Source organism: Ambystoma mexicanum, chromosome 2p (assembly GCF_040938575.1).
Source record: "Ambystoma mexicanum isolate Mex_15411 chromosome 2p, UKY_AmexF1_1, whole genome shotgun sequence".
Lineage (NCBI taxonomy): Eukaryota > Metazoa > Chordata > Amphibia > Caudata > Ambystomatidae > Ambystoma > Ambystoma mexicanum.
This window is the reverse complement of record NC_090923.1, coordinates 588,799,109-588,822,145: the sequence shown is the minus strand read 5'-3', so window position 1 is coordinate 588,822,145 and position 23,037 is coordinate 588,799,109. Positions and strand designations below refer to the sequence as shown.

At 43.5% G+C, this 23,037-nt stretch overlaps 1 protein-coding gene across 5 annotated transcripts in view; it reads right to left on the bottom strand.

The window, feature by feature from the left end:
• Window positions 1-23,037, bottom strand: part of FANCD2 (FA complementation group D2) — a 2,923,540-nt gene that overhangs the window by 2,684,410 nt on the left and 216,093 nt on the right. For all 5 annotated transcript variants that reach the window (XM_069644087.1, XM_069644091.1, XM_069644090.1 and 2 more), the window contains exons 5-6: window positions 21,864-21,967; window positions 239-302 (exon numbers count right to left, since the gene is read on the bottom strand). In XM_069644087.1, the coding sequence (XP_069500188.1) occupies window positions 239-302; window positions 21,864-21,967 (168 nt within the window). The remainder of the gene's footprint in view (window positions 1-238; window positions 303-21,863; window positions 21,968-23,037) is intronic.

The following is a 23,037-nucleotide window of genomic DNA, read 5'->3' as shown; positions in this document are numbered from 1 at the left end:
GTTACTATTTACATTACATCTCTTGGAATAATCAAAACTAAATTTAAAGCTTTAGTAATCAGAGTCTATGAGCTTTGTTATTGTAAGAGAAGGCCTCCACACTGGCAGAGAACTACACCTTCTTTGGCTACGTCACAGATGCATCTTACAACATCCTCCTGGCAAACCATTGCATTCACACAAATATTTATATCAAAACCGTACTTTTTAGATAAAAAAAAAAACAACAAAATCTGACCTGTAAAATTTCAATTCGTAGCAGTAGTTTAATGAGGCTCTCTTGATATGAATTTGTCGCATTACTGTGGAACAAACAAAGTCATCAGTAAAATAGAATGAGCCTAGCTCAAAGAATCTGCAAGCGGATGGCTCAACCATTACGTGACTTATTACGTGAGCGGTTAGCGTCTGCTAGCAGATTAAATACTTTTTTTTAAAGAAAACAATATTTGTATTGATTTGGTCCAACACATTATTAACTAAGGGACAAATACATTATTTCCAAAAAAAAGTAAAAAAAAGTGAAACTTACAAATACAATGGCCTATACAAGAACATGGGTTTACAAAGCACACGCCATAATACGGTATTTGTCTATTATACATCCCCCTCAATCTATTAAAAATAAAAAATATGAGTGAAGTGTAAAAGACAAAGCCAGAGACAAAGAAGAAAGGGAGAAAAAAGGGTAAACTGGGTTCATTGTAGGACAATTCCCATGATTGCCATTTATGTAATCTACTTTATTTTTTTTATTTTGTTTTTTGCATTTAGTTATTACAAGCCTTTGAAAAAGAAAAAAAACTAATGTTCAACACCAAAGTTTCTTAATAGTCTGCTGAGTAACAGGAATCACAACTCCTTTTTCTATTCCTATAACTTGTCCTGCTATATCGTTTCAGACTTTTTATTTTTCAATATTCACTACTCTGCTTCTTTCAACTTCTTTTGGAACAAGGTGAGTGCCAATGTCAATTTTTGTCGCTCGCTTCTGTGCATTCTCCTCCACCATTCTTCTGCGCTATAGGACATCCCATAGCTCAGCTCCTTTCCTACGTAATTTGTTCTTAAAGTTCTTAAGTACGAAAAGGACCAGATGTTTTAAAGTTTCCTCTTCCTCGTGGCAAAATCGACATTTCAGATCTCCAACACATTTACTTTGCCTTTGTTTTTAAATATCTTTTGTTTCGAACAAATTCAGTCTGAATTTAAAGTAGATCTTCTTTAGGTGTTCACACGGAAATATTTCCATGTAGTTTGGTGTGCTGTTGAGATACTTGGCTTCTGTAGGGGAGTTTTCCATACATTTGTGCATTGCTATCTTCTCCGATTGTTTCAATCCAATCTTGTTGGAACAGTTTTGTATTTTTACCGCATTCAGATTATTTCTCAAGATTTCTTCATCAGTGTCAAGTTGTGTCAGGGCATCTTTACATTTTTGTCTCCAGTTTTGAAGTAATGTCTTGTTCTCCTGCCTTCTATGCTCAATCATTACTGCAAATTGGGGTAGATCGGCTTCCTCCATGGTCTTACAATATAGAGTCAGCATGTTCCACGTTATTCTGGCGTTCAATGTGGACAAACCTATTTCATAAAATACACATGCAGTGGGAAATCCTTTGGGTAGCTGTAGAATTCTTTTCCAAAAGGCGCTTTTGCAGCTGGACCAGGTCTGGCTTTAACAACCAAACATGTTCTCGGCTCTGAAGACTAAAGATGGTACTACCTCGCACTTGTAAAAGTTTATGACGGGTTTGTATGAACATTTTCCGTACTTTCTTTGTATGATGGTCCCTTGAGCTGTCAATTGTTTACACTTACTTGCAATTCTTTTTGCCATCGGATCATCATTTATGCTTGAATTTATCAGGGTTCTGCGATATTGACAACATGGAACTTGTTTCAAGTGATCCACTCCCAATGTCCATTTGTGGTTCAAATTTTTAGCTCGCTGTCCCCTTCGATTTTCCAATACCAAAATTTCAGATTTGGCCACGTTTATCTCTAGGCCAATGTCCTCGATGTAGTTGTTCAGAGCATTCAACTTTCTTTGTAGTCCAATAGGTGTTAAGTCTAAAAGGACCATGTCGTCGGCATATAAAATCCAACTGATGTGGTAGTCTACTTTATAAGAGAATCCTTCCAAGTGAGCATGAGATGTAGATGACAAGCTACATCCCTGTGAGGATATATTCCCTTTCATGTTAGCCCACACAAAAAAAAAGGTATGTTAAAAAGATTACTACGTTGGTTCTACCCGTACGAGACCCGTCTCCAGAACTATGAGTCAATGAAAAGGGGCGAAATCATAATACTTGAAATTTGTTATGATCACAGCTGCCATTTTCTCCAGCTGACGTTAGTGTCCATACCCTTAGCCACCAAATATTGACGTGCGGCAAGTACGCCGATTTCCAGGTATGTGTTTTAGTATTGGCGCTTGTCAGGAGGCATGATATTAATATACCTACCAGGGAGCATATGGGGTATATACATGGTCTGGTCCAGGGTCATCCAATAATATCAAGTGTGGATATGCAGGGATGGGGGATACCTGATATTTATTACCTTAAGTAAGACTTCTCAAAATGGTTGGATTTTCAGCCATCTCCACCATAAACGGGTAAAGGTACCCCTCTAGGAGCTGTTTCGCTAGCAAAAATTTAAGAAATCGGGGCATATATTCTGGAGTCTAGTTGCGGTTAAATAATATCAGAATAATATTTTGAAGGTCTTTTCCTCCAGATGTGTACTAGAGGCAGAACAATTCACCATATCCAAAACCCATCTCTGGTATTTTGAAGTTATTATCCTCTGCAAGTCCTTTTGCCATCTATACATATAAGTACATTGCAGTGTTGCCCTTGTAGAATGTAAGATCTTCTATAAGGAGGAGCCCACCTTGTGAGTTGAATGTTTATCAAAAAAGGATTAAATAGGTCAGAATCTTCTGCATGTTCCTTCACGTATCATGGGGTGAGAAATCCAGTATCATATTTGTATGCAATGAAATCAATCACTTTCATCAAGATTGATCAAATTTAAAAGTAAAACTCAAGAGAACTATTATTTTTAAAAAGTTGAACTATATTTCTCAAACACCCATCTTGTCATTAAATTAAACTCCTTGGTTCTAGTCCAGGGAAAATATCTGGTTTAAAAAAAACTGGAGTCAGCTTTGAAGGGTATGTACAAGTTTTACACGTTTTCACAATCCTATTCCATCTTATGAGGGAAAAGGTAACTACATTGTTAGAAGATGATATTGTAGGCTCAGGCTCTGGGCAATGCCAGAAAATACAACAGAGGGAAGAGTAGGAACACTGGTCTTTTCAATCCCAACCCATGTTTTTCCATTCCCATCCACTGAGACTCAAACAATGTGGCCATATAATTGAGATGCAATAATCTATGTATATATCTGGGACTGCAAACCATCTTGTGAAAGAAAACACATGATTATATTCTTTGTTGTCCATGGACCAGATGAACAGACACCATTTTTTAAATATATATCCAAAGATCAAGAGGTAGACCTATAGGCAAGGTTTGGAGAGCATACAATAGACAAGGGATAAACATTCATTTTCGTACTAGTATTTTTGGCAAACCGTTATAAAGTGAATGTACAACACCCTTCTAGACCATAAACCGGTCAAGTGGCACAGCGAGTAGAGCGCTCGCTTTGACATCCGTGCAGAGCCTGTTAACGCAGGTTCGAATCCCGGCGGGGCTAAACTCAGCCTTTCATCCTTCCGAGGTCGATAAATGAGCACCACACACAGTGGGTAATAATAAGCAGCGCTCAGATACCTGAGGGTTTGTAGCGCTATATAAATGCCTAATTATTATTATTATTATTATTATAATAGAGATCTGTGGGATATATTGACCCAACTCAGCTGTGCTACCCCACATCACAAAGCTGCATTTCAGCAGAAACAGCAAAATAGCTGCGCTGACTTCTGTGAGCTCCATGGCATGAAAACAACTGTTTTGCAACAACAAAAAGATGGCTGCTCCGTCTTGCCAAGCACACATTGGGCAGGATGAACAAGGGGACACACTGAGGGAGCGTGCCAGTGTGTGCTGACATATACAAATGTAATAAAGTGAAAACGCAGCGTTGATTTGCTGCCAGCTCAAAATCCCTAGTAAATAGGAAACTTTTTCACCATTAAAATAATGCTGCTGACACTATTTTCATTTGCCCTTCCTTAAACTACTGTTATTAATACCGCCCTGCCATGCCCAGTTTATCCCATTGTGCTTCAGCAAAACCAAGCATGATTTCTAATTGACAGGCCCTGTCAAATCAAAGGAACTTCACTTTTTACGGCACAGGGAATCGCGTTCATTTTCTTCACAAAGTATCAAAAATCAGTAGTCAAAGGAACTGCAGTCAAAAAAGTAGTCAAAGGAACTGCAGCTATCTGGGCCATGTAAATTTCAATGCATCTGTGCCTCAAACCAAACTCTGGCATACACGAAAAAAAACTATGGCTGCAAAACAGTGTGGAAATCTGATAGAGATGCAAAACTAAATTTAAAAAGAAATGCCAGCTTGTACCACACGTGTAAAAAAAATGGACTTTGCAAACTAAAGGAGAAAAATGCCCCCAACTGTTGAATGCAAGACTGCCATTACCTAGCCATGTCAAGGGGTTGGTTGCTGGTCAAAATACACACATGGGCCATTTTATTCCACATTCTTGTTTTAATTCAGGACCAAATATAAGAAAATAAAGGTTTTAAACCGCCTGGGCTGGGTTTTGCAAACTCTCAAAAACAGGCTATTTTAGTTTGCAGAGCTAAGGCTTCCCCCAAAGAAAGGGAACCAACATAAACTCTCAGCAGATACTAATACCCCAGTGATAATTACTAGGTTCGACAGCATCTGGTCTGGGCTGAACCCCCTGACAATGGAATTCCCAGGACAAGGAAGTGTGAAGTGGGAATACACCTTCAATCAAGCTGGGAAACGCCCACCTAGCTCTGGAGGAAATGACAGTTGGTGGCAGCTGAAGAGAAAAAAAATTGGTCCAGTGACGGACAAAAGACTGCCATTTGTTTCCAAAGACTATTGATTAATAGAAATGTAAAGACTTATCTCTGCAGCAAGACTTTGTAAAAATGTAAATATTTCACAGTTTAAAAGTGATTGTTTGGGGTATAATTTGAGACATTGTAGAATTCACTAACACCTTGGGTACATAAATGGCAAAGAATAGGGAATTTTAAGAAAAGTATCCATGATCCCATTGCAAATTTTCCTACTTACCTCCCTTATGATAATCCACACACATGTATAAAGTTACAGAATTTTGGGCCGAATCTTTCATACTCAAAATTACCAAAAAGTCTCAGAAGGCGAAACAATGTCTCACAGATTTCAGAGTTGGAGTGGAATGTTCTGCATAAAATATGTAACCTGTTTATGTAAATTGTGAAGAGACTTCAACTGTAGAAATGTACCATTTGGGGCAAAATCGGATTATAGCTAAAGTAACTGTGGGAGGTTTTTGAACATTGTAAAAAAGTCACATCATAAATCTGACATTCTGCCTTGAAATCCAACCAGTTGACAGCGAGGCGGGGACTAGCACTCCAGACCAATCCAGTCGGTTAGAGGTGTGCTTAGTTAAGCCTGCCCAGCCATATACTTTGATGATGTCACTATGCATTATAAATGAGAGTCCCTGACAAGACTCTAGACAGACACTCTTCCTGATTTTCCTGCGCCGGCGTTGCTGTTCCATTCATCCTGCTGAGTCCAGATTCCAACTACAAAGCCTAAGCATTGCTGACCCTTCCAGCAAGGCCTCAATTCTAAAATCCCAAATAACGAAAGGGAAAAAGCTGTGGTATTCTTTGGAAGTATCCTGATACCAGTAATTGCTGCCCACTAACTGCATCCAGTGGTACCTGTGCCATCCAGCGACCAGAATTACCATCCGGTGACCAGACCTTCCCCAGCAGTCTTTTGCCCAGCTGTCCTTTGACAGGCGCGCTGCCGTGTGGCGACCAGAACCTGTTGACGGTCCAAAAATCCCAAACTAAAAGTGGACTGGAAGTATAATCCCTACCCTATAGAAATCCATAGTCTATCTTGTCTTGCATTTGTCATTATCCCACACTCTAAGCCATCCTATCCTTATCCTGATAACTTGTTAAAACTGTCAGAATTATCCGTGCAACCCTGCCCTTGAGTCTAGTGCTAGCGCCATCTCGCTTTTCATTTTTGTCTGGTGTAAACTGTAAGCCCTTCGTTATATTTAGAGTAATATTGTTGGGGTTGAGCACTGGGGGGGTAAGTTTGACCTCGCAAATCAACCTTTGTGCTTACTTTGTTCCTCTAAAACGATATAGTCTAGATAATTCATTTCAAGTAACATTTGCCTTTCTTTCAAAACTGAAGTCTTCATTTTGACCGCTTTGTTTTCTGAAAACTGTACCCCATTTCAACCTGGAAATCTAATTCAAAACTGCAGCTACCCCCATTCTTTTACTTCTGTAATGTAGTGCGATATTTCACCCGTTTTTTAAAGAAACCGTTTGAGTAAATTTACACAGAAATTGAAAGGAAATGCAACTTTTACACGTGTCATTTGGCTGCAACCCGTTTTTTCAACTTTCCACTCGTTTTTCTAATTGTATGCTCTTGTAATCCATTGTTTGTGATTGTTAGTATCTTTGCATTATTGCTTTAGTGAGGAATTGTATTTGTTTCAAGGTTTTTAACGCACATTAATTATTTATTTGTCCATTTCCAAGTGTCATTTGATAACATTGCAAGGGGTTTTTCCCTCTTATTTGGGGAGGAAAGGTCGGATTTTGATTCCATTTCCTGCCTCTTATTCCTGATTACTTACTGCTTCTTTATATCCACTCAGAATTGATTTGTGGGATGAAGGAACATTGCAGGGGGAAATCCTAACTTGGGTGCTATCTTTCTTAAATCACAAAGTGCTCCTATTCCCTGATGTTTTGTATATGTTCCACTAGAAGGTTAAACCAAGTGCATTGCTTACATTCTCATTGCAATTATCACCCATTGGTGATTGCTGCTCCATATTAAAAATTGTAGGATCTCTCTTGAATTTTTAAATAAATAAATATTGTATTTCACCAACCAGCCTTGTTCACGGTCCATTGTGACCCGGGGCATTTCAAAAGGGGGTGTGATATGAGTTGTGTACCATCTCAAATTGAATCTGCATTAAATAAGGAAAAAGGCATCTCAGTTGTGCGCTACATATTAGGCCGAGACCAAGCTGCGTGTCGCCTGATTGAAATCCTTAACAAATTTGGGGGATCGTTAGGCAGGATTTGAGTTTGGTTGCCACCCGTGGCAGTCCAACACAGCAGACTAACCTGCAAGGTAGTGATACATTGTATGGTTGGAATATTGGGTTACACTGTACAAGCGACCCCCAAAAACAAATACTCTAAGTACCAGGCCTGTGTCTAGAAAACTAAAGCTAAATCAACCCTAAAACAGACACAAAACAATCAAATACAGGTTACCCTTACATAAATAAATAAATTAATAAAGAAACACCATGTCCAAAATGACCACATTCGAAATCAATATGGCTAAGGAGCACTTTCTGCACAAGCTATTTGTCAAAGTTGAATGGCCAGAACAGGATGAAAAGGTGTGGCTACAAGAAATAACACAACAGGTCACCGCCATGAACCTGGATATGTGGCAGGACTGTGGCCTATAACAGCAAGCATTGAGTGAGCTATACATGACCCCAAAAATGAAAGAGTAGCAAATCAAAATTGTTAGAATCGCGGTCTACATATATCTCCACATGGGAGTGATGCGGGAAAAGCATGAAGAAAATATGACTTTTGCACAGAATCAATCTTAACTATTAAATAAAATTCAGACTGATCTATATTTAGCAGAACAAAAATTACAAAAGAGCCAAGAGTTGGAGGTAGAAGCTAGAAATTACATCATAAAATGAAAAGAGGACTTGGCTCTCCAACAGCAGAATAATGTAGACATAGAGGCCCAAGTAGAAGCAGTCAGTAAAAATAGTGTCAGGAAAAGGTTGACTTGACTCTCTGGAGGGCCAACTGAAATTAAAACAACAAATAAAATATAACAGAGCCTGTTCAGAGCAAGTCATCGCTTTACAAAAACAGGTTGACAAATTGGAAGAGGAGAATCAGGAATTAATAGATAGAGAGCTTCACCTCCAGACAAACTTCAATCAAGAACGCCAAAAACTAAATACCATCAAGAAACAAAGGGATGACCTGGCTGAACAGAGGGGCACCCTAAATCAGGAGAAATACACCCTAGGCCAGGAAGTAAGCAATTTAAAAGCAGAATTACAGGGAAGTAAGTAAGCCCTCCAGAAACTAAATGAACTCCAAACAGAGTATGGGAATCTACTGGAGCACGCCAGACAGGTAGAAGGTGCTCTGGAAGAGAACACCCAAACCAAAGATGCACAAACTCAGGAGGTGAGTCTCGTGCAACAGACATTGGGCCTCATTACAAGCATGGCGGTCCGGGAACTACAGTACCGGTAAGCATGCCGGTACCGTAGTTCCCGGACCGCCATACTAGGAGCAGTGCCCCAGGCTCAGGTCTGCCAAACTCCAACTCAGGAGAAGTGTCCAAGCCACTGGCATCATGAAGAGATTGACGTAACTCTTCCAACTGACTGTCCCCAGAAAAGACAGGAGCCACATCAGACTCAACAGGGTCAAATTCCAAATCTGACCTCTCCTCATCCTCATAGATATTATCCAGAGGAAGAAATAACTCCTGCCTAGGGACAGAAGAGGGTCTGGAATCCTTAACAGGTCTCACAGACTTGTAGGTAGCCTTCTTTAGAGAATCTACAGTACCAGGGACCTCCATCAGCAAATTCCGGCCAAAAGGCTCTGATGTCGTCGAGGGCGCCGACTGTTTCGGCATCGACAACAGCGCTGATGACGCCGAGGGCATGCGTGAAGGAAAAGCTTCGACATCCGTATCCGACGGACACAGCGCCGACGGAGTCAACGCCGACCTCATGCCCTTACCAGACTTCTGTGGTTTCGACAGAGATGAAGACCGAGACCTGGATGCAACCCGTCTCTGGCAATCAACCTGAACCTTGTACGAAAGGAATCTCGAAGGTTCCCGATGATTACCGCGCCGAGGACCAGAGTCCGAAGGCACACGAGCCACAGACCAAGGCCGTTCCTTGACGGCTTCTTCCGAAGGTGCGGACGGAAGTGTGCCCTGGGATTGAAAAATCACCAGCATCTGCTCCCTGAAGGCTGCCAATTCTTCCACTAAGTCCTCGACTCCGGGACAAGCCACTTTACTTGCAGCGTCATCCTCCGAGGAAGATGGGTAAGGCAACCGGTGACGGCACTTCCGGGAATGCCAAGAAGAGGACAATGAATGGCGGGAACCACTCCGGGACTGAGATCCCCGGGACTCCTTCCGACAAAGAGTCTTTGGTGGACATCCCCTTAGCAGATTTACAGGACTTACTGGGTATAGAAGCCCTACCTACCTGTAACTTCCCCTTACGCTCCCGCAAGGCCTTAGCAGTCAGCGACTTGCTTTTCGAACAGTCCCCAGTGTCATGACTCTCGCCCAGACACCACAAGCAAATGCGATGCACGTCCGTAATCGACATCTTAGACTTACAGGCCCGGCAAGTCGTAAAGCCAGACTGTGGAGTCAGGGGGGGTCAAAGAAGAGATTCACGAGGAATACACGAGGCACGCAGACTTCTCAAAGCAAACACATTTGCAGAAAAAACAGAAAGGAGGCTACGGGCGCCGTGCGTCCGATTTATAACATCCGGTGACGTCGCCCTCGACGCCGTGCGTCCCATTTATAACATCCGGTGACGTCGCCCTCGACAGAGGCCTTTGAGGGACATCGACCCGATGTAATCGACACAGGACGCCCTCTGCCGAAAAATTTCCGAACTAGCACAGTTGTGGACATTACATGTCAAAGATGTAGAATATGTTGGAGGACACAATCCATTCGAAATGGCTGCATCTTGACTATGGCATCTGTCCTAGCTGCCAAGTCCTGCTTGACATTTTGGGAAAGGGCCACATCCTGATCATATATATAAATTTTCCCAGCGCCTGGCTGTAATTTCCAGTTGTCTAACCAATTGCTCAGAACTCTCTTTCCCATCATCTGTAACAATCATCAACAGTTCCCCAAGTTCCTAACTCAAGGCACCTTCCCCTTGACCCTCACGACCAGACAGACCCTCCCGCTTCTTAAGAAACCAACACTGGACCCTGACGATCTCATCAACTACTGCCCCATTATCCATCTTCCCTTTCTAGGTAAGATCCTTGAGAAAGTAGTAGCCATAAAACTCCTCCAACACATCAAAGCCAATAACCACCTTCAGTCCTACCAATCTGGCTCCCTACCCAGATGCAGCATAGAAACGGCTACCATCAAGGTGATCAACGATGCCCTTAAAATCCTTGATGATGGCCATCCTTGCCTTAGTTCTCCTTGACCTCTCAGCAGCATTTGACACAGTAAACCATAAGACACCCGCAGACAATCTACACCACTGCATGGGAATCAGCAAGATCGTCCTCAGCTGGTTCAAATCCAAACTTGCAAACTGCCAACAGTTCATACAAATGGATTCTTCCAAATCACCAACTCTACCCATCACCTGTGGAGTACCACAAGGACCCATCCTGTCCCCTGTGATCTTCAATCTGTAAATGAATACGCTCGTAACCCTCCTCTCTTCACATTACACCCACATTCATCAATACGCAGGTGACACGCAGCTCTATCTCAAGCTATCCACCATCAAAGACATGCACAGGCTCAAGTCCTGCCGCACATTGATCCAGTCCTGGATGTCAAGTGCTTACCTGAAGCTCAGCACCTCAAAGACTGAATTCCTCCTGCTAACCAACAACACCGAACACCCTGACATCCAGATCTGGCTCTCTGCTATGAACCTCAAGGGATTAACACCCCGGCTGACCCCCCATGTGCCAAGTCCCTTGGGTTCAACATCGACAGATACCTCACGTTCAAACAGCACATAGAAAGGAATACACAAATGGCCTAGTACAAACTTTCGAACCTGTTGAAAATCAAGCCCTCATCCCAGAAAAAAACGTCAGATCCCCTGTCCAAGACTTGGTCCTCTCCCACCTGGATGGTGGCAATGCCCTTTTGGAAGGCCTTCCGGCGACTACCCGGGGACCCCTGAAAAGTGTCCTGCATGCTGCAGCAAGAGTCATTAAAGGACTCTGCAAATCTGACCAGATCACCCCGACCCTCATCGAACTGCACTGGCTTCCACTGCAAGCCTGCATCATCTTCAAATCCTGTTGCATCATCTACAAGGCTGTCATCCTGAAGTCCCGAAGCTATCTCACTGAGAAACTCAATCTCCGGAGGCCTGCAATCCACCTAAAGTAAGGAAATGTGCAGACTTGAATGAGAACAGTACAGGGAGGAAAGAACCAGAAGACAGGCCTTCCTGGTCTACGCTCCAAAACTCTGGAAACCCTCCCTGTCAACATCAGACTCCCCCCCCCCCCCATCACTTCTATAGCTCAGGAAAGAGCTCAATACCTTCCACTTCAAGCAATGCCTCTTCCTCAACACCTAGGTTCACACACCCTGCACTTCCCACCCTATCTGAGACTCAGTGATCTTCTCCCCACTGTCTTCCGCTGCCAATTGCCCGCCCTCCCTTAGCTCCCGGCTCCTTTTTTCTCAGTTTTCCTCACTGTGTTTTTCCCCCTAGGATTTTAAGTGCTCCGTTGCTGCCCGAAGCTAGGTCTGCACTCAATAAACCCCTAATGATAATCAATCTTCCAATCGATAATATCAATAAACTCAGTCATTTGTTCTGTAAATGCTTAAATCCATATGGATTCGCTGCACTATGTCAATCGACCTATGAGGGCCCATGGTGGTGGTCACAATTACGCATCTTTATATACAGTGGCCTCTCTGATCATTGCAAAAGGTATACATAGACTCTATACCCATTTCCAGTCTGTTCAAGGTTACAGGGACACTGGTGGGTAACCACAATATCTTTCGCCATATTTTCCCTTCCAACATATCGAAACATCTTCAACAACCGCCTCCATAAAATACATGAGTGTCGGAATTAGAAAGCCCTCATATGCTTAAATTATTCCCTTCATGCTATATCCGCCATACCAGCGTGCCACATAGCAAAGTAGACTTTTGTTACAATTTTGTTGGCTAGGAAGTTTCATAACTTCTCTTCATTTTATTTGGCCAGTAAATGTATACGTATGATTCAATATATCCCAAAGTAACCTCATCAAATTTCCAATTTGTTAGGGTACTACTTTTGCTTATACCAAAAACGTTATGACTTTTGTCTTTGCCATATTGATTGTAACTTTGTGTTGCTTAGGGTATAACAGGACCGCACTCAGTGATCTTTTCAGGCCTATAGGGGTTAGATCTAGCAGCACTAAATAGTGTGCGCGAGCTGCCCCCCTTTTGGGACGCATGGGGTGTGGGAGGAGTTATTGATGGCTTTTTTAAATTCATTCTGGTACATCTGTGATATAAAAATTGCACAGCAGACTAAGCAGACATCCTTGTTCCAGCCCTCTATTAGTATTTATTTTCCTCGAAACAGCGCCCCTGCTATCCAACTTAACTACCACAGACGTATCTGAATACTGAATACAACTAGACCACCATGTATAGGAGACTCCTCGGAATACCCAATTTTCTATCTTGGCCCATATTAATGTGAGGCTAACAGAATCAAAAGCAGCAGAGTAATCTATATATGGAGCATACAAGTGTTCTTTCTTAATGTGTGCCTGTCTCGACAATAACTCAAGAAGGTGAACATGTTGCGCCGTTCCGTGACCGCTTCTAAACCTAGCTTAAAAATAGGGATTTTTTTTTCAGCCCACTTAGTTAGTTCCCGAAGCATTAGTTTAGAAAAATGTGTGCCTGCCAAATCTAAAAGTGCCAATAGGTGAAAATTACTTGAGCTATCTCGATTAGATTTCTTAAATACAGGCACTAGAGATGATTCCTGCCATAAGGCTGGGATTTTATTGCCCCAATTACCTTTTGGAAATAGCACATTAACATTTCACCCCATATATCAGGATTGTATTTTAACACCAAGTTGGCCAGGCTATCCGGTCCCGTAGCTCTGGAATTTCTGAGCTGCTCGATAATGTCTGCATTAACATCCTGCATGAACCAACCTCTATCTAGATTAGCCGCCACACAATTAGTCACGTTCCAAATATGAGAAGGATTATAGTTATGTATCTCAATGTATTTACACCATATCTCTTTCCCTATGGCATTACCAATGGGATTCAGTTGTGGCTTGTTCAATTTTCTGATCAAATTCCAATACTTTCCAATCCTTCGTAGCAAGAGTACTTAACATCAGTTGCCAAAAGGCATTTACATGAGGAAATCAATGGGCTTTGTCACAGTTTCGGGAGAGATTTCTCCTCGAGTTATTCCTGGCTTCCCTCTCTGTAAAAGTCAGGTGGTCCATTGAGCTGATGGCACGAATGTCTTGTATCATAACTCTTATTATTGGCGATAACTGCATCATACGGTGCTCGTCTGTTTGGATGTTCAAAGGAAGGAGGCTTATCACATATACCAAACATACTTCTGAGCCCATACATCCAGTTCTTTGTCCCTTATACATCACATTCTTGAATTTCTAGCAATGTAGCAGCTCTATATACGTTTGCCCTATTGACATTTATTAATGTTATTAATATTCTGTCTACCCCAGCAAATCATGTTACCATTTGGGTTTATCACAAGCCCATTTATTTTGCCCTTTTCAGGGGCTTTTTTACGTGGACAGTGAGTGTCAGGGATAGTAACGCGTGATCACTCAACAGATCATAAACCATGTTTAATTGCTGAGCCCTGGAGCAATCCTTCCAACTTATAAATATAATCTAGGGTAGACTTCATGTGGGGGCCCATCTGCCAAGTATGTTTACCCGGTAGGTCACCCGCAGTTCCTCCATTCAGCATACACAGGTTCCTGTTAAGCCATCTTACACCATGCCTATTTATTTTCTTTCAAAGGGGGAAGGCCACTGGGATAAGGGTGGCAGGCGGTCAACAACCACATATCTCATCCCACTTATCTGTGCAAGCTGCATTCAAATGAATAGCCACAAGCAGAATGGAGTTGGGAACGCTTACTCCCACACTTTCTATAACTTCCTCTAAATCCTTTAAATGGGAAGTTCGCTCAGAAATTGTTTTGTCCCAATCAATCGGACATGTATTTTTAGGCATATTGTAAATCGATCGTAAACAAACCGTCCTATGCATCTTAGCTTAGTTTTCCTCATATTTACAAATGCGAAAAACAAAGGGTTGGGCGCCGCCATTTTATCCGTTGATACATCACCCTAAGTTCAAGTGCCCTCACTGCAAGAATATAGATCGCCCGCCTCTCAAACTGACATCACTAGATGCTTACGCCCCTTTTCACAATGCCAATGCACGTCTCGTGTCAACGTACTCTGTGTGCAAGCTATTGACGTGTCTCCAAGGAAATGCCAAGACGCCTCTTCTCTCTGCAAACTCTTTTTGATCACACAACATTTGAGTTTCTTTTTCCTTCTCGTCAGTGTATTTCGTTTTGAGCCGCCATGACTTGTTTCTGCTCTGTTCAGCCATCTTCCTAGTTCGACAACCTGCGAACAGGTACTTACACTATCTGAACTGATTAAACTCAGTAGTTGCTTTTTATTGAAACATTTCTTACATAATATGCAAATGTCTTTGCTAACCCATATTTAAATTGTACTTTTACAAGGCTTATTTTTTACATGTGTGAATACGAAATGTTATAGTTTGTGCCTATTGTTCAAGTATTTGCACTATGGGTTTTTGTAACATGGAAGTGTGTTCTATTCTGCTTCTTTAAGAAGCTGTTCGAGTCATTTGCGCGAAATTCCCTTTGGCCAACGGACAGTACAAGGGATTTTTACACACAGTACCACAACCGCATTAATGCAATTTGTAGTTTTTTTGTGCCATCTACATTACGAAAGTAAATAAAAAAGAGTTAATATGAATAGTTGTTTGAATTTTTCAGTAAGTCAACAACCCGTCCAACTGTCTAGGAGGTTCATGAAAGAAGTTTGGTGGCGTTATGCGCTCACCTCATGCCCATCCATCCCCCTCCGGTATCAATGGCAGTTCGCACCTATGGTCGTGCGCTCCCGAGGGGGCTAGGCACATGGGGATGCTCAAGGTGTCAAACACCATGTACACCTCAAAGGGGTCTACCGCACTGTGACCATTGTCCACATGGCCTCCCCCGACCCGGTGTCTCCAGACTCCCCCTTTGAAGAACCCGTCCCTGCAATCCATATATGTATCCCTTGTACAATGTTCCGGCCCTAATGCAATTGCCTCACGCCCATCCATCCCACTCCAGTATCAATGGCAGTTCGCACCTATGACCGGGCACTCCCGAGGGGGTGGGTGGATGGGAAGCTCAAGGTGTCAAGCACCATGTACACCTAAAAGGGGTCTACCGCACTGCGACCATTGTCCACATGGCCTCCCCAGACCTGGTGTCTCCAGACTCCATGTTGAAGACCCCGTCCCTGCAATCAATATATGTTTGTATCCCTTGAACATTGTTTCTGGCCATTTGTGCTCACTTGGGCGCTGGGTGCATGGGTATGAGGATGTCAAACATTGGCATTGAGGCTTGCTGGGTGTCAACGAACACGTCACACATTCACAAACACATCCACTTTACTAAGCCTTTATAAACACCTTGATAGTTACCTAGGGAACATCTCTGCAATCCACAAGGTATATCGCCATCGATCTACTTGTTACCAGGCTTGCTGAATCGGCTCACCGGTTCGTCCAAGTAAGGGTTGGTCAACTATTTTGTTCTGTAGTTTCATCGATCGCTGCTCAGAAAGTTTCTATTGCTTTATACCCAATTTACACCGTAGTCTCATTTTAATTTATCTCAAAGAGTCCACCATTATCGAACGTTTTATGTATTTTTAGCTCTGGAATTAGCACATATCATTACAGAGCATTGTATCAGAATATAATGTTTCATAGTCCATGTTTTCAACACATATTTTCTTTTGGTAGCTCAAAGTTTATTGAATGGACTAGTAATACGTAACAATTTGCGGTATAACAATGAGTTCTGACTAATTTGATCGCTGTGATAATTAAGACAGTGTTACAAAGGTTTTAAAAAAAATATAAAACAAAGTTTACATACAAAGCTATGTGATCGTTGCTTTGCTCACAGTGATACTTTACTTTATTCTTTTTAATAATTATTTATATTTCTTTAACAGATCTTACAGACATTTCAAGAATGCCTTCATGTATGTCAAAACTCCTGGCAACAGTCCTTCATGTATTCCCAAAGGATTTAAATTTAATAAGAAGATGGCTTTCAAATTGTGGATTTCCATTGTCCGAGATTGAAAGCAGAGTCAAGGATGTCTTGGAAGACGTGAGGGGCAATCGATTCCATGTCTGCAGCATGCACTTCACAGACGATATGTACGAAGCATCCCTCTACACTAAAAAGCGTCGCCCCAGACACCTTTGCAAATTACTTCCCAATACAGTTCCAACCTAATTTCAGCACACGCTGGCTCCTGTGAGTAGTGGACGATGAATTGGTTATGTATGTTGGTATATAAAAAGAGTGGTGTCTATACATATGTCTTCTAAATGAGCTGTCAATCTAATGAATTAATGTGTGGAAAAGGTAACATGATGAGTGTTTGACTTTTTGGGGAATATTTCCATCAATGTTTTATCACACTAGCGACACAATGCACTGCATTTTCAAGTTTCACTTTAAACTACTTTAGCCCCGTTTTCACTTAATTTTTTTAATTTGTTGGTTAACATGTATTTCTTTACATAGAGCTCACTGATGGAAATACAGACCTTCACCAATGAGGAAACCACAGACACATTGATTATCCCAATAGTGAGCACAAGCGACATGCACAGAGTAGTTTTAGAGTATTCGATGTGGTCAAATTTATGTGGTCCTGCGGAAGTTCCCACTCCTGGCAGGAGCGCAATTCCCTGCTGAGGGAGTCCGCAATGGTGTTCTGGACTCCCGCTAGGTGGAGCGGGACGGGGAACATTTCTTGTCCGACAGCTCAGCGCCACAAGATCGAGTGCCCCCGTGTTTCCTGATGTAGACCATCCAGGTGGTGTTATCCGTGAAGTTCCTCACCACCTTGCCCTTCAGAGACGGAAGGAATGACTTAAGGGCCCAGAACACTGCCCGTAGCTCCAGGATGTTGATATGGAGATCATTCTCCTCAAGCAGCCACAGGCCTCTGGCGTGCAGACGCCCGGTGTGGGCTCCCCAGCCTTCCAGCGAAGCGTCCGTGGTAACCGTTTCCTGTAATGGAGGGTTCTGAAACCCTGTGCCCCCGGGCGACGTTGGAGTGGACGCCCCACCACCTTATCGCCCGACGGAACTCATCATCCAGAGTGATCTTTTCCACTAAGTTTTCGGACACTTGTATCCAGCGAGCGCCCAGGAACTTCTATAGAGGTCGCATCTGTAACCTGCAGAGCCGGATGAGGTAGATGCAGGACGACATCATGCCGATTAACGACTTGAAGGTCCCCATCATGGCCTCTGCAACTTCCCCTGAATGGCCATTACCCTCTCCACCAAGGGTGATGCCAGGCAGGACACTGTATTGCATCTGGCTACAGGAACAGCGCGTTCTGCGATGGTTTCAACCAGGACTTTATATAATTGATGGAGAATCCTAGATCCAAGCGCAGTTTGGCGGCTGCCTCCCTGTGTCCGACAGCTAACTCGAGCGGGCCCGGTTGAGCCAGTCATCGAGGTATGGGTATACGTGTATCCCCCGTGGACGCAGATGGACCGCCACCAGTGCCAGGCACTTCGTGAACACTGGGGGCCAACTTCAAGCCGAAGGGTAGTGTCTTGAACTGGTAGTGCTGTCTCTGCACCACGAAGCGTAGAAACTTTGCGTTTCCTGTGAATGGGGACATGGAAGTAGGCATCCTCAGGTCCAGCAACGTCAAGAAATAAACTCTTTCCAGTTGGCCGAGCACGTGTTGCAACGTGACCATCTTGAATTTCTGAGACTTGAGGTACTTGTTCAGACGTCTTAGTTCTAGAATGGGCCTTCAGCCCCCTGTCTTCTTTCTGACCAAGAAGTATTTGGAATAGACTCCAGAGCTGCGGAGTCGCTGGAGAACCAGCTCTATCCCCCCTTTTCGTAGCATGACCCGAACCTACTCCAAGAGCTGAGGGATGTGCTGCTTTTGACGGGACACCAGAGGTATCTGCGGACACCTATGCTAAAACTCCATGGTATGTCCTTGGGTGAGAGCGTCCAGCACCCATCTGTCGGTGGTGAACTTTTCCGACTCGCTGAGGAACCGCGTCAGCTTGCATCCCACCGGGGTGCACGGATGGGGGCCCGACGTCCTGGTCGGTACAGGCTTGCGCCGGCACCCAGATGCCGACGGGGACGCTGTCCTCTGCCGCCGTAGGCCTGGGAACAGACTCTGTAGGCTTCCTGAATAGTGGATCTGGAAGGCGGACGGTACGATGAGGAGAAACCTTTTGATGACCTGCCCGACTTTCCTCTGGAGAAGCGAAAAGAAGAGTGGTGCTGCTGGAGGCTGTGCCCAGGAAACGAGCCGTCTCGATGACCTGTAGGGACTCGCTGGCGACCTTCCTGAAAACGTTATCTCTGTCAAAAGGCATGTCCAGTACCTCCGCCTGGACCTCCTGGTGGAAATTCATGGCCTTCATCCAGGCTTGGCGTCGAAGGCAGACACTGTTCCCTATCTGCCAGAACCCTGTGTCTGCAACATCCAGTGCCACTTTGATGGCGTGATCCCACGCTACCTCCCCCTCCTGGAGAGAGCGACTGCCTCCATCATCTTGACATCCGGGAGGAACTCAAAAATCGGGCCCAGCTTGTACCACAGCTCCCTGTCGCCAGTGCGTTGGCCGCCTTGATGGTGGACGCTGCGGTGTAAATCACCTTCCTTCCCATGACATCCATCTTCTTCCCCACGCTGTCCGGAGGGACTGAAGACGAGGATGGGTTAGCTGACCGTTTCCTCACGGCCGCCAAAACCACCAAATCCGGCGATGGTTGCGACCTTAGGCACTTGGGTGTGGATTCCGGAACCAGAAAATTCTTCTCCAGCCTATCCCGTTTGGCTGGAGCCGTGCAAGGGTTCTTCAAGAGGGCCAGGCCCTCCTCCCATACGTCGTCCAGGAGGGGCACTGCCATAATTGTCTACCTTTTGGCCTTGCGCCTCTGGTACAGGAAACCATCCTTCCTAGTTTCTACAGGCACAAGCTGGAACTGCTTGGAGGCTCTGGTGATCATGGAATGAAACAAACCCACCTCGTCCGGTGGAGATGCCATAGGCTGCGGGGACCTGCCACCCGCTACAGCAATATCGTCGTCCAGTGAGCCAGTAATGCCAAAAGCTCAATGGTTGGAAGCCAACCAAACTGTAATGAAGAACGAAAGAACAAGATAGAATGCTCAGCGGAAAGAGAAAAGGGACTTTGATACTCTGCTGGGGAGGACCCAGAAAGTTAATATAAAAAGTGAAGAAGGACTAAGAAAAGTGTGAAACGTGGGAAGTTCGAATCAGCCAGGATGTTAAGTTGCTGAGAACAGGGAAATTCTTTGTTAGGAGCATATGGCCTGTGGGTGTAACCAGGAAGCACAGAGCGCGGAGAGCCAAGCCGTGCAGGGGAAGGGAAACCCCAGCGAAGGAGAACCAGGAGAGCGGTGCTGTGACCAGTAGAAGGTGGACTGATCAGTCCAAAAACAACACCAAGGCCATTTCTGCGCTGGCCCTGCCAGGTCACAAAGAAGAACCAGGAAACATCCGAGTGAACGCAGGTACCGTTCAGACTCCAAGTGTCGTCCAGAGTCTGGAAACCGACCTGGTGACACTAGCCCATGAACAAGAAGGTAATGGGAGAGTTGCGAGACCCGGGAAGGGGTACGGGGACCAAAGACACACAGCGCCTTCTCGTCCCAGTCAAAGGACAAGTGTTTGTAAAGGTGACAATATCTACTGCACCCAGCCCACTCGTATCAGTGGCAGAACAAGTTCTTATACGAGTGACAATAACTATGGCTTTCAGCCCACTCATCACAGTGAAAGGACAAGTGCACATAAAATTGAGAATAACAGACTCCGTTTACTCGTCTCAGTGAAGAGTCTAATACCTATAAGAAGGAAAATCACGATCTAAATTGTCTCGCTCAGTATAACAGGACAGGACCCGAACAGGGGAGCAAACATAGTTACTTAGTCTGCTGTATTTACCCTATGGAAAAAGGCAATTTGTCAGAACAAGATGAATGCGATATGAAAAATGTTGATTATGCAGAAGTAAGGCACAAGAAGAATACAGAGAAACTTCAAGAAAGCATAGTACAAGGCGATAAAATTCCAAACCCAGCAAAGAGATGAAGTCTAATTCAAGAAAGAAGAGGGATATAAGAAAGGTGTCAAAGTACCCAAGAGAAACTGTACAAATTCATCCAAGAAATAGCCAAGAACTTTTTAAGAATCCGCTACTAGGGCTGAGGAAAGCCTATCCAGGAGAAGGGAGTCATTCTCCTGGACTTTTTGTTGTTTTGTCTTAGTTGTAGGGCCAGGATAGATTAGCTTTGAGGTGGAGGACAGAAGGTTTATTTTTTGGACTTCAGTACTGACAATGAGCACCTTAGTTAGTTTTGTTAGGTAGGGAAACCCATAGAATAGGGATAGGAAGCCCTTTTTCTTATAATTTTAAATAAACTACTTGTTTATCATGACAAAAACTGGTCTGCCTCCTTCTGACGACCTGCCATAGTAGGTAGAGGTAGAGCTAATCACCTCAGCTTGCTCATTCACTCAACTCCTTCCTCATCTCCCCTCTACTCACAGCAGAAAACAGATGAACACAGCTGAGCACAGCAAGCTGTGTCTCTAAAGCCGTGGGTTGCCGCAACCTTCCTCTCTTTTCAGCACCACTCCACTCGGCAGGACAGGGTCTCAGGGGAGAACGTGATTCAGCTAAAACTGAATGGCCCCACACACCAGCAGGTTTCGGACTCCAATAGAAAATCAGAGGAAGGGGCCTAGTAATGTGAAGTACCGTCAAACAGCACCAAGCCCTTTCTGAACAAAGCCACTTCTGACAGATCTTTCACAGCTCTCAGACGACAAATCACAATGAGAAATATGTGGGAAGTATGTAATAGGGGTGAACCTTTGGATTACAGGATTCAAATGAGATCATGGAAAGCAAAAGCAAATTCATATATTACATGACTTTAATCAAATAAACTAATGATAGGCAGCTTAGCTACCGTACATTTTAATGACAAGGCTCACTCTGAATGTCCTCACCCCTACTCCTAAACAATGGCAGAGAAAGATAGTCCATCAATACCGAATTATTTTAACATGTGAAGAAGTTAAAGTTGCTTGTTAAAGAGTACTGAATGCATAACCAGACAGAGGTAAAGACTTGCACAAATCAATCCAGTTTGATCAAATAGGGAAGCAGAGATTCAGATCAAGCTATTTTGGTATCAAATTCAGCAACGTGTCACATCTCCCTTTCCATTCTGGCAACGTTGATTTAATTTAGCACGTAATACTGGTGTTCAGTTTATTTCTAAGCATTGTCACATTCGCCAGATAACAAAATGTAAGCAGAGGAGGAAAATACATTTATCCAAGATCAGTTATAATATGATGGTTTTCACCTTAACATTAAAGAAATTGCATATTTCACCTTGTTTCAGGATCTGGAACATGCTCGCATGGCAGGAGGCAATTTCTAAACATATCTCGGTCTTCAATGTGAGACTCTAGGCCACTTATGAACTGTTGTATAATCTGTGAATAGAAATAAAAGTGCATTGAAATAAAATATAAAAATTATGGTAGAGTCTAGAGAATGCAGGTTAGATGATGGAGATAGTTTACAAACATCCTGATGAGCACTACATTTTTTAAACAGTAAAGCAGCACCACTATCAGAAAGAGGTCCTTGCAAATGAAGGATGACCGATTTATGTAAATGTTATGTTAATGTTAAAGGTATTTATATACCGCACCGCCACCAACGGAGTTGGTCTCCAGGCGCTCAGGTGTATCTGCAAACAAAAAGGTGGGGGGTGGGTTAGTGGGTGAAGAGGGCATAGGAAAGTGAGAGGTGGTGTACTGTTAGCAGCTTCGGTTTGGTTTTCACTGTGCGCTGAGCTTGGGTGTGCATATAGGATCGAAGCGGGTCCACGCATCCTGTTGTCGCCATCTATGTGTTGATTGTTGTTAAAATGTGGTGAAGTCTGTGCGGTCTGCTGTAAGAGGTGGCTGTGTGGGTTTTTGTGTAAATTAGGTTTTGGTTAGTGGGTTGTGTGTCTCATAGTCCCTGTAGTCTAGTTTATGTATCAGGTTGTTATACTGGGTTGGTATATTCTTCTCTAGGTTTACTGATTGTCTAGTTTCTGTGGTGATACCATGTCTGGTTCCAACAGATTAAATTGGCTTAGTACCCCAGGTTCGGTGAGCATTATCCCCAAGTTCGATAGTGGTGTTATATTCTCATTAACCAGCTCCTTTCTATATATTTGCTGTAGGTTGTTCATTGGGTGGTTTAAATTTCTCTTCCCTTTCCTGACTTTTTAGTGCTAGGGCCGTAGTGTGAGACTGGCCTTCAGCTAAGTTATTGACTTTAGTAAACCCAGGGAGCGAACATAAACCCTGCTTAGGTAGTGGAGTTATATTATCATTCCCCCCCCTTCTTATTACTGTTGGTGGTCCAATTGGACCATATTGGTGGTCCAAAATAAGGTATTGCATAAATACTATGAAACTCTCTATTTCAGAAAAAGAACATACAATGATTCAGGAGCCATCAAGATACTTGGAAGCAAGACAATGTATATCAACACAATTTCAAATCC